The 12661-nt window shown below is 34.6% G+C and overlaps 1 protein-coding gene across 2 annotated transcripts in view; it reads left to right on the top strand.

The window, feature by feature from the left end:
- Klhl1 (kelch like family member 1) overlaps window positions 1-12661 on the top strand; it is a 220767-nt gene that overhangs the window by 179407 nt on the left and 28699 nt on the right. For both annotated transcript variants that reach the window (XM_050144717.1, XM_050144716.1), the window contains one exon: window positions 9491-9715. In XM_050144717.1, the coding sequence (XP_050000674.1) occupies window positions 9491-9715 (225 nt within the window). The remainder of the gene's footprint in view (window positions 1-9490; window positions 9716-12661) is intronic.

Genomic DNA, 12661 nt, shown 5'->3' with positions numbered 1-12661 from the left:
TCATAATGATTTGATAGCATCAAGGTCATCATCAGTATTGGACCAAGAGTCTCCCTAAGTATTTTATAAATTGATTTTTTTCACTTACTAGCAATAAATGATTGCTCAGTGGTAAATCAATGCATGCATTCACTGGTGACTCTCTCAGTGTTCGCTATAAGCTGTCCTAGTTCTTTCTAATTATCGGGATTGTAAAATGCCTTAGAAGCCTGACAACTGAGTTTATTACTGTTACATTAAAATCATAGTCAAGAGGCATTGTGAAAAAAAATCTCAGGTCTTCTCTAGTGAACTGAAAAGAAAAAATATGTCTTCAGCATAGATGTCTTTTGTGACACCTATTTTGTCAGTTCAAAAAAATGTGTCACTTATTTTTGTGCTCTGTTCAAGATAAATGAGGTTACTAAATATTTACATTATACATATTGAAACAAAGCCTGCCACCTGTAATGCCAAAGCAGACTCCATATGCACTAATTCCTGCCATCACATTTGCTTGTATCAGTGAACCCATCTACAGAAAATGCATATTGTGTTTCAGTAACATCTTGACCATTTTCTCAACTATTATGTTTGGAGAAAAGAGGCCGCTTCTTGTCTCATTAGAAAAATGGTTTTATATTTCTATTTTATATTCTACCTTTCAGTTATGCTAGTCAACTTCGAGGTTGAATATTCTGTATATCACAAAAATTCGAATCAAATAAACAGTGCTTTGCTATTCCAAGAAATTGCCAGACATGTTTATATTACTGTTATGTATTAGTTCATACTTCATTAGTATAAAGCCTGGGATGGTTGGTATAAGTTCTCTATTACAAACTGTGAAGAATCAAAAATAACTGGGTAGGGGTAGCACAGGCCTTTAAGTCCAGCAGAGGCAGACAGATTTCAGAGAGAGAGAGGTCAGACTGATCTACAGAGTGACTTCAATGATATTTAGGATGGTTACACAGAGAAAATGTCTTGAACAACAACAATAAAAAATCAACACTTCGATTTACTGTCCTCTTGGATGGTGCACAGAAGACTCCTATAGTATTTCCAAATGGCATTCAGAAAAAAACACCATCAACAACAACAATAAAAAATCAACACTTCGATTTACTGTCCTCTTGGATGGTGCACAGAAGACTCCTATAGTATTTCCAAATGGCATTCAGATTATTTGTACAAATCTCCCATTGACATTGGGTGACTATGATGATGTCTGGCACCATGTTTCCTTCAGAGGGCTTTTTTGAAAATTTATTTATTTATTAAAAAATTCTACTTCCTCCCATCCTTCCATTTCCCTCCCACTCCCCCACTCCTCCTTCCCCTCCCTCTCCAGTCCTAAGAGCAGTCAGGGTTTTCTGCCCTGTGGGAAGTCCAATGTCCTCCCCCCCTCCATCAGGTCTAGGAAGGTGAGCATCCAAACAGGCGAGGCTCCCACAAAGCCAGTCCATGCAGTAGAATCAAAACCCAGTGCCATTGTACTTGGCTTCTCAGTCAGCCCTCATTGTCAGCCACATTCAGAGAGTCCCATTTGATCACATGCTCATTCAGTCTCAGTCCAGATGGCCTTGGTGAGCTCGCATTAGATCATTCCCACCGTCTCCATGAGTAGATGCACCCCTCGCTGTCCTGACTTCCTTGCTCATGTTTTCCCTCCTTCTGCTCTTTATTTGGACCTTGGGAGCTCAGTCCAGTGCTCCAATGTGGGTCTCTGTCTCTATCTCTATCCATTGTCAGATGAAGGTTCTAAGGTGATATGCAAGATATTCATCAGTGTGGCTATAAGGTAGGGCCAGTTCAGGTGCCCTCTCCTCAGCTGCTCAAGAAACAAGCTGGGGACATCTTCTTGGACACCTGGGAACCCCTCAGAGGGCTTTTGAATTCATCCTCTGCCCCCTCCTTCCATCTTCACATCAACAGTAACACTTGAGTGTTGCCTATGTTTCAAAATTCCTGCTATTAATTGTTAAGAGTTCTCCATTTTCCAATGGTACGTCTTCTCTATTTCATTCTACCATAAACCTATTTGTATGAGATATGATATTTTGACATAATCACAGGTTCTCAAAATAAGTAAAGAAGAATCTGGAGATGGGCAGATTTAAAGTTATATCAATCATTTATATTTAGTAGAAATTAACTATGTCTGCCCTGAGATAAGTGAAAAGAATGAAATGTATTATATTGTCTTGATAGTTAGGTTAGTATTACTGATCGACCAATTATATTGTGAAGGGTATGCAGCAAATAACTAAAGTTTTATTTATAAAATAGTCTTAATATCATTCTTGTTATATATCTTTAAAATTGAATTTATTATTCTGGAAAGACTCTTAGAACAAATAAAATACTCATTAACTAATATGTAATAATGTTGTATTTATAAATCAATACCTAACCATCCTTCACTAAAGCTTTAACATATTTCAGTAAAATTTGATAATATTTCAGTTGCTCGTAAATCAAAGACTGTGTTTCCATTTTACTTCACAGGACCTGGAGTCACTGCTTTAGATTCCTGTCTTGAGTTCCTGCTTTAACTTCTACCAATGGAAGACAACCTTAGAGTTATAAACTGGCATAACCCATTTTTTCACAAGTTGTATCATGGCAATAGAAATACGAACTCACTACTTTCCATAATCCCTATTGGCTCTGTGACAATTTTTAGTGAAGGCTTCATTTTTTTGAGCAACATAATATAAAAATTTCCCATTTAAATATATACCTTAAAACTAGCTCTCATGCAGCACATGTTTGCTTACAAATTTAAGAATTATCAAAATGATCGCATAAAAACACAGCTGTAAAATATCTTTCTTAGCTTTATTTCTCATGTCCTGGTGTGGGACAATTATCTTATTCTGTCTATAGTGTTTTAAATAAACACTGATTGGCCAGTATCCTGGCAGGAAATCTAGGTGGGACAACCAGACAGGAAGTAGAGGTGAGTCAATAAGAACAGGAGAGTTCTGGGAAGAGGGAAGCTCCCTCTGCAGTCCATCCAGACACAGAAGAAACAAGATATAACTGCCTTGCTGAAAAAGGTACTGAGCCATGTGGCTACCATAGATAAGAATAATGGGCTAATATAAATTATAAAGGTTAATAATAAGCATAGGCTAATGTGTCAATCAGTGTATAACTAATTCAGACCTCTGTGTGATTTCTTTGGGATTTAACAACTGTGGGAACTGGACAGGACAGAAAACTCAGTCAACAATGCCCTATATATTAGGAATGAGATATCTCATGAAACTTAATCACTATATTAATTTATTTTTGATTATAATAAATTATACTCCACCTTTACAGATTACTGTAGAAGAATAAAGGTCAGAATGAAAGAAAAAATATTCTATGCTATAAGAAATAGCACAATCTTCAATATGATATAACATATCAAAACAATATAAATCTTACAACATAAAACAATGTATATCTACTACCTCAGAACTATAAACTTTTAGATTAGACTAGCTATTTCCTTGTTTGTGTTGGAGGGGGCTGCTTGTTCATCCCAGCTACCCTGAACTGAACTTTTACATAATCACACAGAACACATATTATTTAAATCACTGCTTGGCCCATTAACTCCAGCTTCTTATTAGCCAATTCTTACAAAGTAATTTAACCCATTTCTATTATTCTGTGTATCAACATGTGGCTGTGGCTTACCAACTAAATTTTCAGCATCCATCTCTTCCTGTCTGGGCTATATAGCTTTTCTCTCACTCTGCCTCCTTTCTCCCAGCATTCCGTTTAGTCTTCCCTGCCTAGCTCTGTTCTAACCTATGAGGCCAAGCCAGTTTCCTTGTTCATTAACCAATAAAAGCAACACATAGACAGAAGGAACTCTCACACCATGTTTGTATGCTGATAAATAATACTTTAGATTAGTTGCATAATTTATTTTTGGAAGATTTCAGATATTAAATAGATCTGTATTTCTATCACTTTTAAGTGTGTTGGAAATTCTGATTTAGAGTTTACTAGTGACAATATCAGAAAAGCATATGGTACATTTCAATAAAGGAGACAATCTGCAGATTAAGAAAATTGTCAAGATGTTCTTAGATCTGTTTCATAACACACACTTCAACGATGTGACATAACTTCAGAGACATTAGAGAAAATGGATAATGCTTTTATTAACAAAATAGACACAAATTATTCTGTCTTCACAGAAATGTTTCCTTTTGAATCTTTCACATAATGATGAGTTACTGCAATAATGGTGTAGTCCTTTTCAAACTGATGTATGAATGTGTGTAATGACAAATACTGTCTTTCTTTAGAAAACAAAAGCTGATGTTAACTCAGATGAATTTGTTCTCTCTCTGGCAAAATAACACCAAAAGGAATGCATACCTTGTACAAACAAAAGGAAGAACACAAGTCATTTCCAAATTGAAAAATGTTAGAGTAATAATGATAATAACAATAATAAAATATAACCAAAAAATTGGTAGGGATATTTATTAAATATTATTATTACTTTCAAATTTTACCAAAAATGTTAAAAAACACATGACATTTATTCTTCTTGCAGTTTTCTTTTATTTATTCCTCCTCATACAATACATCCAAACCATAGCATCTTCTCCCTCTACTTTGACAAGCAACCCTCACTCCTTTTTCTCCATATCTACTGCTCTTCCCTTTCCCTTCAGAAAAGAACAGGAGGTCTCCCAAGAATATCAACTTAACACAGAATAACAGGATGCAATAAAACGAGGCACCTCCCCTAATATGAATTTGAATTCCCCCTTCCCAGAAGGAGGAAAAGGGTTCCAAGAACAGGCAAAAATGTTAGAGATACTCCTACTCAAACCGTCAGAAGTCCCACAAAACACACAAATTAAAAAGGATGAAGATGCATGCCTTTAATCCCAGCATTTGGGAGGTAAAGGCAGGTGAATTTCTAAATTTCAGGCAATACTAATCTACAGAGTGTGTCCCAGGACAGTCATGGCTACAAAGAGATAGCCTATCATAAGAAACCAAGAGACAAAACAAAACAATCAAACAAGCAAAAAATCAAACAACAACAAAAAACAAACAAACAAACAAAACCCAAGTAAAATAACCACAAAATTTATGCAGAGCAGACCCATGCAGACTCTGTGATTATTGCTTCAGTCTCTGTGAGCCCCTATGAGCTCTGCTTATATGATTTCATGGGCGATATTCTCTTGGTATCCATGTCCCCTCTTGCTCCTTCAGTCCCTATATCTACCTCTTCAAGGGGTTCCCCCAAGCTCTACCTAATGTTTGATTGTGGGTTTCTGTATAAGTTCTCATAACTTAATATAACTTAATAGATGAAGTCTCTCCATGACATGGAACTGATCTGTGAGTATAGCAGAATATAATTAAAAATCATTTCATTGACTAATTATCCAGTTTTAAGCTAATAAATCACATAATTGTTATTCTAGGTCCGGTTGCATCTTTTAGGATGATTTTTGTTTGTTTCTTTTGATTTGCCTTCAAATTTCATGATGTAATTGTTTTTAACAGTTGAGTAATACTACATTATATAAATGCTCCATATTTTTATCTACTTTTTGGTTGAGGAATGGGTAGGTTGTTTCTAGTTTCTGGCTATTATGAATAAAACTACTAAGAACATAACTGCATAAGTGTCCTTTATGTAGGATGGAATGTTCTTGGAATATATGCCTAAAAATGGTATTCTTGGGGCAGATTGATTCCCAATTTTCTGAGGAATTGCCATTTTGATATCCATAGTAGATGTAGAGTTAGCAGTCCAAGTAGAAATGGAGACGTGATCCCATTGCTCCATATCCTTACCAGCAAGAGCAGTGATTTCTGTTATAGATCTTAATCATTCTGACAGATATAAAATGGAATATTAAAATAGTTATAATTTACATTTTCCTGATGCCTAAAGATGTTGAACATTTACTTAAATGTTTCTCTGACATTTGAGATTACTCTATTGAGAATTTTTTCAGTGCATTTCTATCACATTTTTATTTGGGTTTTTGGTTTGTTGATGTCCACTTTCTTATGTTCTTTACTTATTTTGGATATCAACCCTCAGTCAGATGTGGAGTTGGTGAAAATCTTTTCCCATTCTGCAAACCTGCCATTTATCCTGTTGACAGTGTTGTTATCCTTACAGGAGAATTTCCTTCTAATTAGATCCTGTTTTTGTCAATCTTAATGACTGTTCTTTCGATATTTGTTTAGAGAAATGATTAACATGGTAGCACCATTTGTTGAAAATTCATTTTTCTCCATTGTATATTTTTGGCTTTTTTTAATCAAAATTCAAGCAACCGTAGGTTTGTAGACTTATGCTTGAGTCTTAAATTTGATTTCACTGACAAATATGACAATTTACATGCTGATATCACGTTTTATTTAAAAAATACAACAACTCTGTAGTCCAACTTGAAATCCGTGACGGTGCAATCTCTGGATGTTCTTTTATTGTTCAGTTTTTGTTATTTGGAATTTTTCCTGTTTTCTTTATGAAAATGAGTATTGCCCTTTCAAATTCTGTAAAGACTTGTGTTGGAATTCTTATGGTGAAGCATCGACTCTGAACATTGCTTTTGGTTGGATCATCCTTTTTTCCTCAATCCTTGAGCATAGTAGATCTTTCCGTCTTCTGATATTTTTCTTCAATTTCTTTCTTCAAGGACTTGAAGTTTTTGTCATATAACTCTTTCAAGAAATTCTTTCACTTGCTTGAATATTTTTTACCTCAAGATATTTTATATTGTTTCTGACTATTGGTGAAATGTTCTGTAGATATTTTTAGGCCAATTTGGTTTATAGCATTTGTTAAATCTAGTATTTCTTTGCTTAGTTTTTGTGTGGATGACTTGGGTGCTCTTCTATGAGCTTGATTCCTTGCCTTAACAGTTGATCCTGGATAAAATAGAAGTGATAAACAACTCATCTGGTGTTAAAAATTAATTCTTGTTAACTTAAAATGTCACTTTATTTTTTCTCATTTATATAGTGGAGCTGTTTGGCATGGTGGAGAGGGGTGGTCTTGTTGGAATATGTATAGTCTTATTAGAGGAGATTCATCACTGGAGTTAGCTTTGAGGTTTCCAAACCACATGTCAGGCCCAATATCTGTAAGTGCCTCCTCCCTTACAGATCAGGATGTAATACTCTCAGCAACTATTGCTTCAATAGTCTGCCAATGTGCCTCTTGCCATAATGGTATTGGAATAACCATCTAAAACTGAGAGCAAGTTCTAAATCAAATATTTTATTTTACAATATAATAATAATAATAATAATAATAATAATAATAATAATAATGTGTACTGTTCTCATGGTTCACTCAGTTTTGGTTTTCATATCATCACAGTCCTCTAGCATCTATAGGCATCAGCATTCAAACATGTACAAAGACACACATACATATATGGGATCAAAAATGAAATAAATGTCAAATCAAGAGTTGAATTGCTAACCTATTGATAGGAAATCATACAGGTTACATGTATTTATTTTAGCAAGGCAGAATTCTAAAGGCAAGCCCAATGTTATCATAGTGTACAATAGCAGAGATGCTATGATATTGGATCCAGGTTTGTATAAACTCTCTTCTTGGTGCCTGTAGATCCAAATGTATGACTCTCTGCTGTCTCTCAAGCATTATGTCTACCTGTATGCTACCATGCTCCCTGACATCATGATAATAGACTAATCCGTTGAATTCTAAGCAAGCCCCAGTTAAATGCTTTCCTTTATAAGAGTTGACATGGTCATGGTATTTCTTCACAACAATATTAACCAATTAAGACCCCTCATCAGTAGGTTAAAGCTCTAGGTAGACTCCAGATCAATTTCTCTATGTGTCATGAGTTGTGCTGAATTCAGCAATAGAACCTGAATGCCATTTTAGGGAGCAAGCACTATAGCCTTCACAATAGTCATACATTTTTAAAATTATTCAATGATGCAATTCACTTGAGAAAAACATATTTATGCATAGTGGAGTGAAATAGAGCAAAATGTAACTAAATCTACAAATAATCATTCATTTTTAAAAACACACACAGGTAAAATACTATCCAGTAATTTCATAAACATTATGTTTATTTCTTATAAAATTAATAGTTTTATAATACTTATATTTTACTTTTATCAGATAATCCATCATTTAACTTTACACATTATTATCTTACTTCTGAAGAAAAATTGAGAGTAAATTATATCATAACAACATAACTGGCAAAATTACTTCTGCCAATATGCTCATATTTGTTTTATTTATTGCTAGTTATAGTCTAAGAAGTTCATGAATCCCCCAGAGAAATATGTTCCCTAAGCAAAATCACTTTATTACATTGCAAATAAAATAGAGTGTACAAATGGAAATACATAAAATTCATGGCAGATCTATGAAGATGAAATATTTGTGAATGTGAGGCTAAACAATGGGACCAAACACTGAAGCAACACTATAAGCTGTTAGCTGTTTTCTGTCACATAAATCATTTGCAAATGTGTTAGGAGCAGTTATAGTTTACGTAAATCAAACGACAAAATGTACCACTACCAGTCATAGGAATCACATCAACTTAGATCTTTCAAATTTTCTTTTACCAGAGTTACTGTGTCTCTCAAATTTGTTTGTATATGTATATGTATATATATATATGACAAAAAACCCATTTTATTTAGCTATAATAAGTACTAAACTATAATAACCTTTTATTTCTCTAAATGCTTTCTAATTGTATTTCTTGGATAATTTTATCAAGTTTAAGTATCATGGTGAATACTTATCAAAATATTACAATTGGTATTTAAAAGTACATTTATTTGTTTTCTGTGTGGGGTGTATGCTTGTGGGTCGACATTTATCATGTAAAAGTCAAAGGACAATTTGTGGGGTTCATTTGTTTCCTTCCACTGTACGAGTTCTGGTTATCACTTGATATCCAGGTCATCAAACTAGACAGCAAGTGCCTTGATACTCTCGTAGGCACTAATGGTTTTTGTTTTGTTTGGTAGGCTTTTATTTATTCATTTATTTATTCAAGGCATAAGGCAAATATAAAAAGAAATGGAGAGCTATTCCCTTTCCAGTCATGTTGATTCAGTTAACATATCATTACTTTCAGAAGTGGTACTGATAGCACATATACTTTCATCATTTAGAGGGACATTCATTCACTTTTTCTCAAGGTGAGATTCTCAAATATACCAGAGGACAAATAATAAAACAGAGACATTTAAGGTCTGACAAAACTATGTCATCCCCAACATTGTTCCCATTAAACAAATCCAGCACTGAATATATGTATCTGTTTTGATCATTAGTGTCCACAAATAAGAAATTATTGATTTATGATTCTCTTTGTTTTTATGGTGCTTTTCTTTTAAAAAATGTATATGACTAATATGTTTTCTCATTCTAACTTGCACTGCGTTGTACAAGCATGTTTTTATTTATTGGAATTGATGACTATTTGCTTTTATTTTCTATCAGGAGCTACCACTATAGAGAAGTATGACCTCAGAACGAATCTCTGGATCCAGGCAGGAATGATGAATGGCAGGAGGCTTCAGTTTGGTGTGGCTGTTATTGATGACAAGCTCTTTGTAATTGGAGGTCGAGATGGTTTAAAAACACTTAACACTGTTGAATGTTACAACCCCAAAACCAAGACCTGGACTGTCTTACCACCGATGGCAACACATAGGCATGGTCTAGGTAAGTCCTATAATTATTGGATATAAGTTTTGAAATTGTTTTTGAAAATGCAAATATCCTAAAGTCAATAAAATGTAAATAAATGCTATTCAGTCTTACCTTATATAAAATGTTTATTTGAAGGCAATATTTTAAACTTTTCAACTTTTCCTAGATTGGCAACTATGCATTCAGGTGTGGAAAAAGGAGGCTGAAAAAACAGAGGATAGTTAAGCTGTGCATACCATTTTCAAGAACTCATCATCATACATTTGGTGTGAAAAAGATGAAATATAAAGTACTAAAGATGACCCCCCCCAAACATAAGTAAAAGAGGGAGGGGCAGAAAGATGAGTAGAAAGATTGGGAAACTAGCTTCTTATGAGATTCTCAAATATTTTAGTGATTCTAATGGTAGGATAAGAAGATCTTCCACTGTCATCTGCTGTGTATTCACAGGAGTCCTGACCACCTGATAAAAGATGTAATAAGAAGGTTTCTTTGTAAAAGCTAGCATGTGACTCTCTTCCACTTACAAGACTTTGATGGACCAACTTTATCTTGAATTGTATTTCTTGCTTGAACAAATTCTGCTTCCATGCCTGAACTATTACACTAAGCTGCAGCTAAATTACTAGAACAATCTTAAGTTGTCTACTTAAAACAGAGGTCGGAACATGCTGAGATGGATGGTAATAAGATCTGTAAATGTCCCTGGGTTATGGAAACAAAACTGATTATTACTTGGAGAAAAGAGATTTTAAAATAATAATCATTGAAAACACTGTTGAGCAGATAATTTTCTTGTATATTTATGTGTGTTTATATTTGGAGAAATACAACTAAAAGTAAGGTTTATTGCCCATGCTTTCCATAGGTTTTAGACAACACAAAATAGAGCTAGTAATGAATACCTTGAGGAATACATCAGAAAAGCAATAAACCCGTGTTTGTCTCTACTAAAGCTTACTGGAATAGAAAAATCTCATTCTAGTCTTTCAGTTTTCATTGTATTTAAAAGAGCATCTTATTCAGTATAACCTCTGTTTCTACAATTACTTTAATATACGTTTATTCTTTTTGTGTCTCTTTTACTTAAAGAATAGCATTTCTTACAAGCTCTCTTAGGTTTTATATGGATATAGTTGTCGAATGTTGGGAACCATTTGTAGGCAGAAGTTTCTGTCCTGCCTGATCTCACATTCTTTCAGTCCCAAATAAATACACATAGGCTTCTGTTCATTATAAAGGCTTGTCCTATTGCTTATGTTTATTACTTATTAGCTCCTATGTGATAAATACACCCCAAGTTTTGTCTATGTGGCTGGTACCTTTTCTAAGTAAAGCGTTCTTATCTTGCTTCCTCTGTGTCTGGCTGGTGACTCACACTTTGCCTTTCCTCATTCCAGAATTATTCTAGTATGGTTGCCCTGCCTATACTTTCTGCCTGACTACTGGTGAATCATCATTTTATTAAACCAAAATGAGTGACAAATAATCCCAGTGTACAAGAACGATGTCCATTATATGTTGTTGTTCAACTACTCCTGAATGTGAAGCCTGTTCTGGAATGGTTAATATACCCAATGTCATGCTATTGATGAAAACTGATTTTCCCTCTCCCAGTAGGTATATGTGACAGTTCAGCTGTCAACATTTACCCTCAGGGCTAGTTTTCCATTCACTAATTCATTAATTTTTAAAAATGATATAACAATATTAAAAATAAAAAAAAATATTTTGTGGGGTTTTGTGTGATGCCCTTGGTCCCTCTGGCTCTCGTAATCCTTCCTCCCCATCTTTCACAAATTTGCAGAGGTACACCTAATGTTTGCCTGTGGGTCTCTGCATATGTTTTTACCAGTTGCTGGGTAAAGCCTGTCTGGTGTAAATTGGGATAGGAAATGATTTATAATTATAGCAGAATAAACCCACAGAATCGTGGCTTATTGGGTCTCAGCGACACTGAACTGCCAACCAGAAAACTTACCTGGGACTGACATGGGTCCACTGTATTTGTTAGTTTTGTGGTTTGATCTTCTTGTAGGACTTTTATCAGAGGGATCAGGTGCTGTCTATGACTCTGTTACCTGTTTTGGGGAGTCTTTCTTCCTGATGGGTTGTCCTGTCCATCCTTAATTGGAGAGTCCTAATCTTACTGCAACTTGATATACCATGGCTGGATGATATACTTTGGAAGCTGTACTTTTCTGAAAAGAAAGGAGAAGAGGTGGATGTAGAGGGGGCCTTGGGTAGGAACTGGGAGGAGATAATGAAGGGAAAACTGTGATCAGGCTGGGGAAAATTAGTAAGTTAATTTGTTAATAGTAAATAAATTTTAACAGAAACAGAATCCCAGTAAAATACTTGAAATAACCCTGTTATGATGGTGATAATGATAATAATAATGATGATGATGATGATAATAATAATAATAGTAAAAATAAAATTATCACATCAACATGAGCCAAAACATACCAACAGGCTAGAAAATAACCCAAGAGAAAACACAAGAATCAGAAACCTACTCATTCCCACACTATCAAACCCATACAATTACTAACTATAAACCATAATTGTTCTTTGAAGATTTGGTGACTTTCTACCATGCACCCATCTAATGCCAGAAGTTTTGAGTAGAAGTTTTTATGCTTCAGTCCCCTTTTAAAATCTTTTCACTACAGGTCCATTAGACTTGTCTGTTTTAGTTTCATTTTGTTTGAGGTAGTTTTAGATTGTTGGTTAGCGGTTTGTTTTTAGTTTTGTTTCTTCTTAAGGGAGCATTTTTCTGGTAGCCATGGCTTTTCTGGAACACCTTGGACTGTAGACCAAGTTGGCATTGAACTCAGAGGTTCACCTGCCTCTGTCTCTCAAATGATATTTTGATTGTTTTTGGTGGGTTATAGGCCTCTCGAAGTCCTTCAATGTGGTTTTGGTTATGCAGAATAATGGAACATGCATGTAAGG

This window comes from Alexandromys fortis, unplaced genomic scaffold (assembly GCF_014885135.2).
Source record: "Alexandromys fortis isolate MF-2015 unplaced genomic scaffold, M_Fortis_MF-2015_v1.1 scaffold_43, whole genome shotgun sequence".
NCBI lineage: Eukaryota > Metazoa > Chordata > Mammalia > Rodentia > Cricetidae > Alexandromys > Alexandromys fortis.
This window is presented reverse-complemented; position numbering and strand designations above follow the sequence as displayed.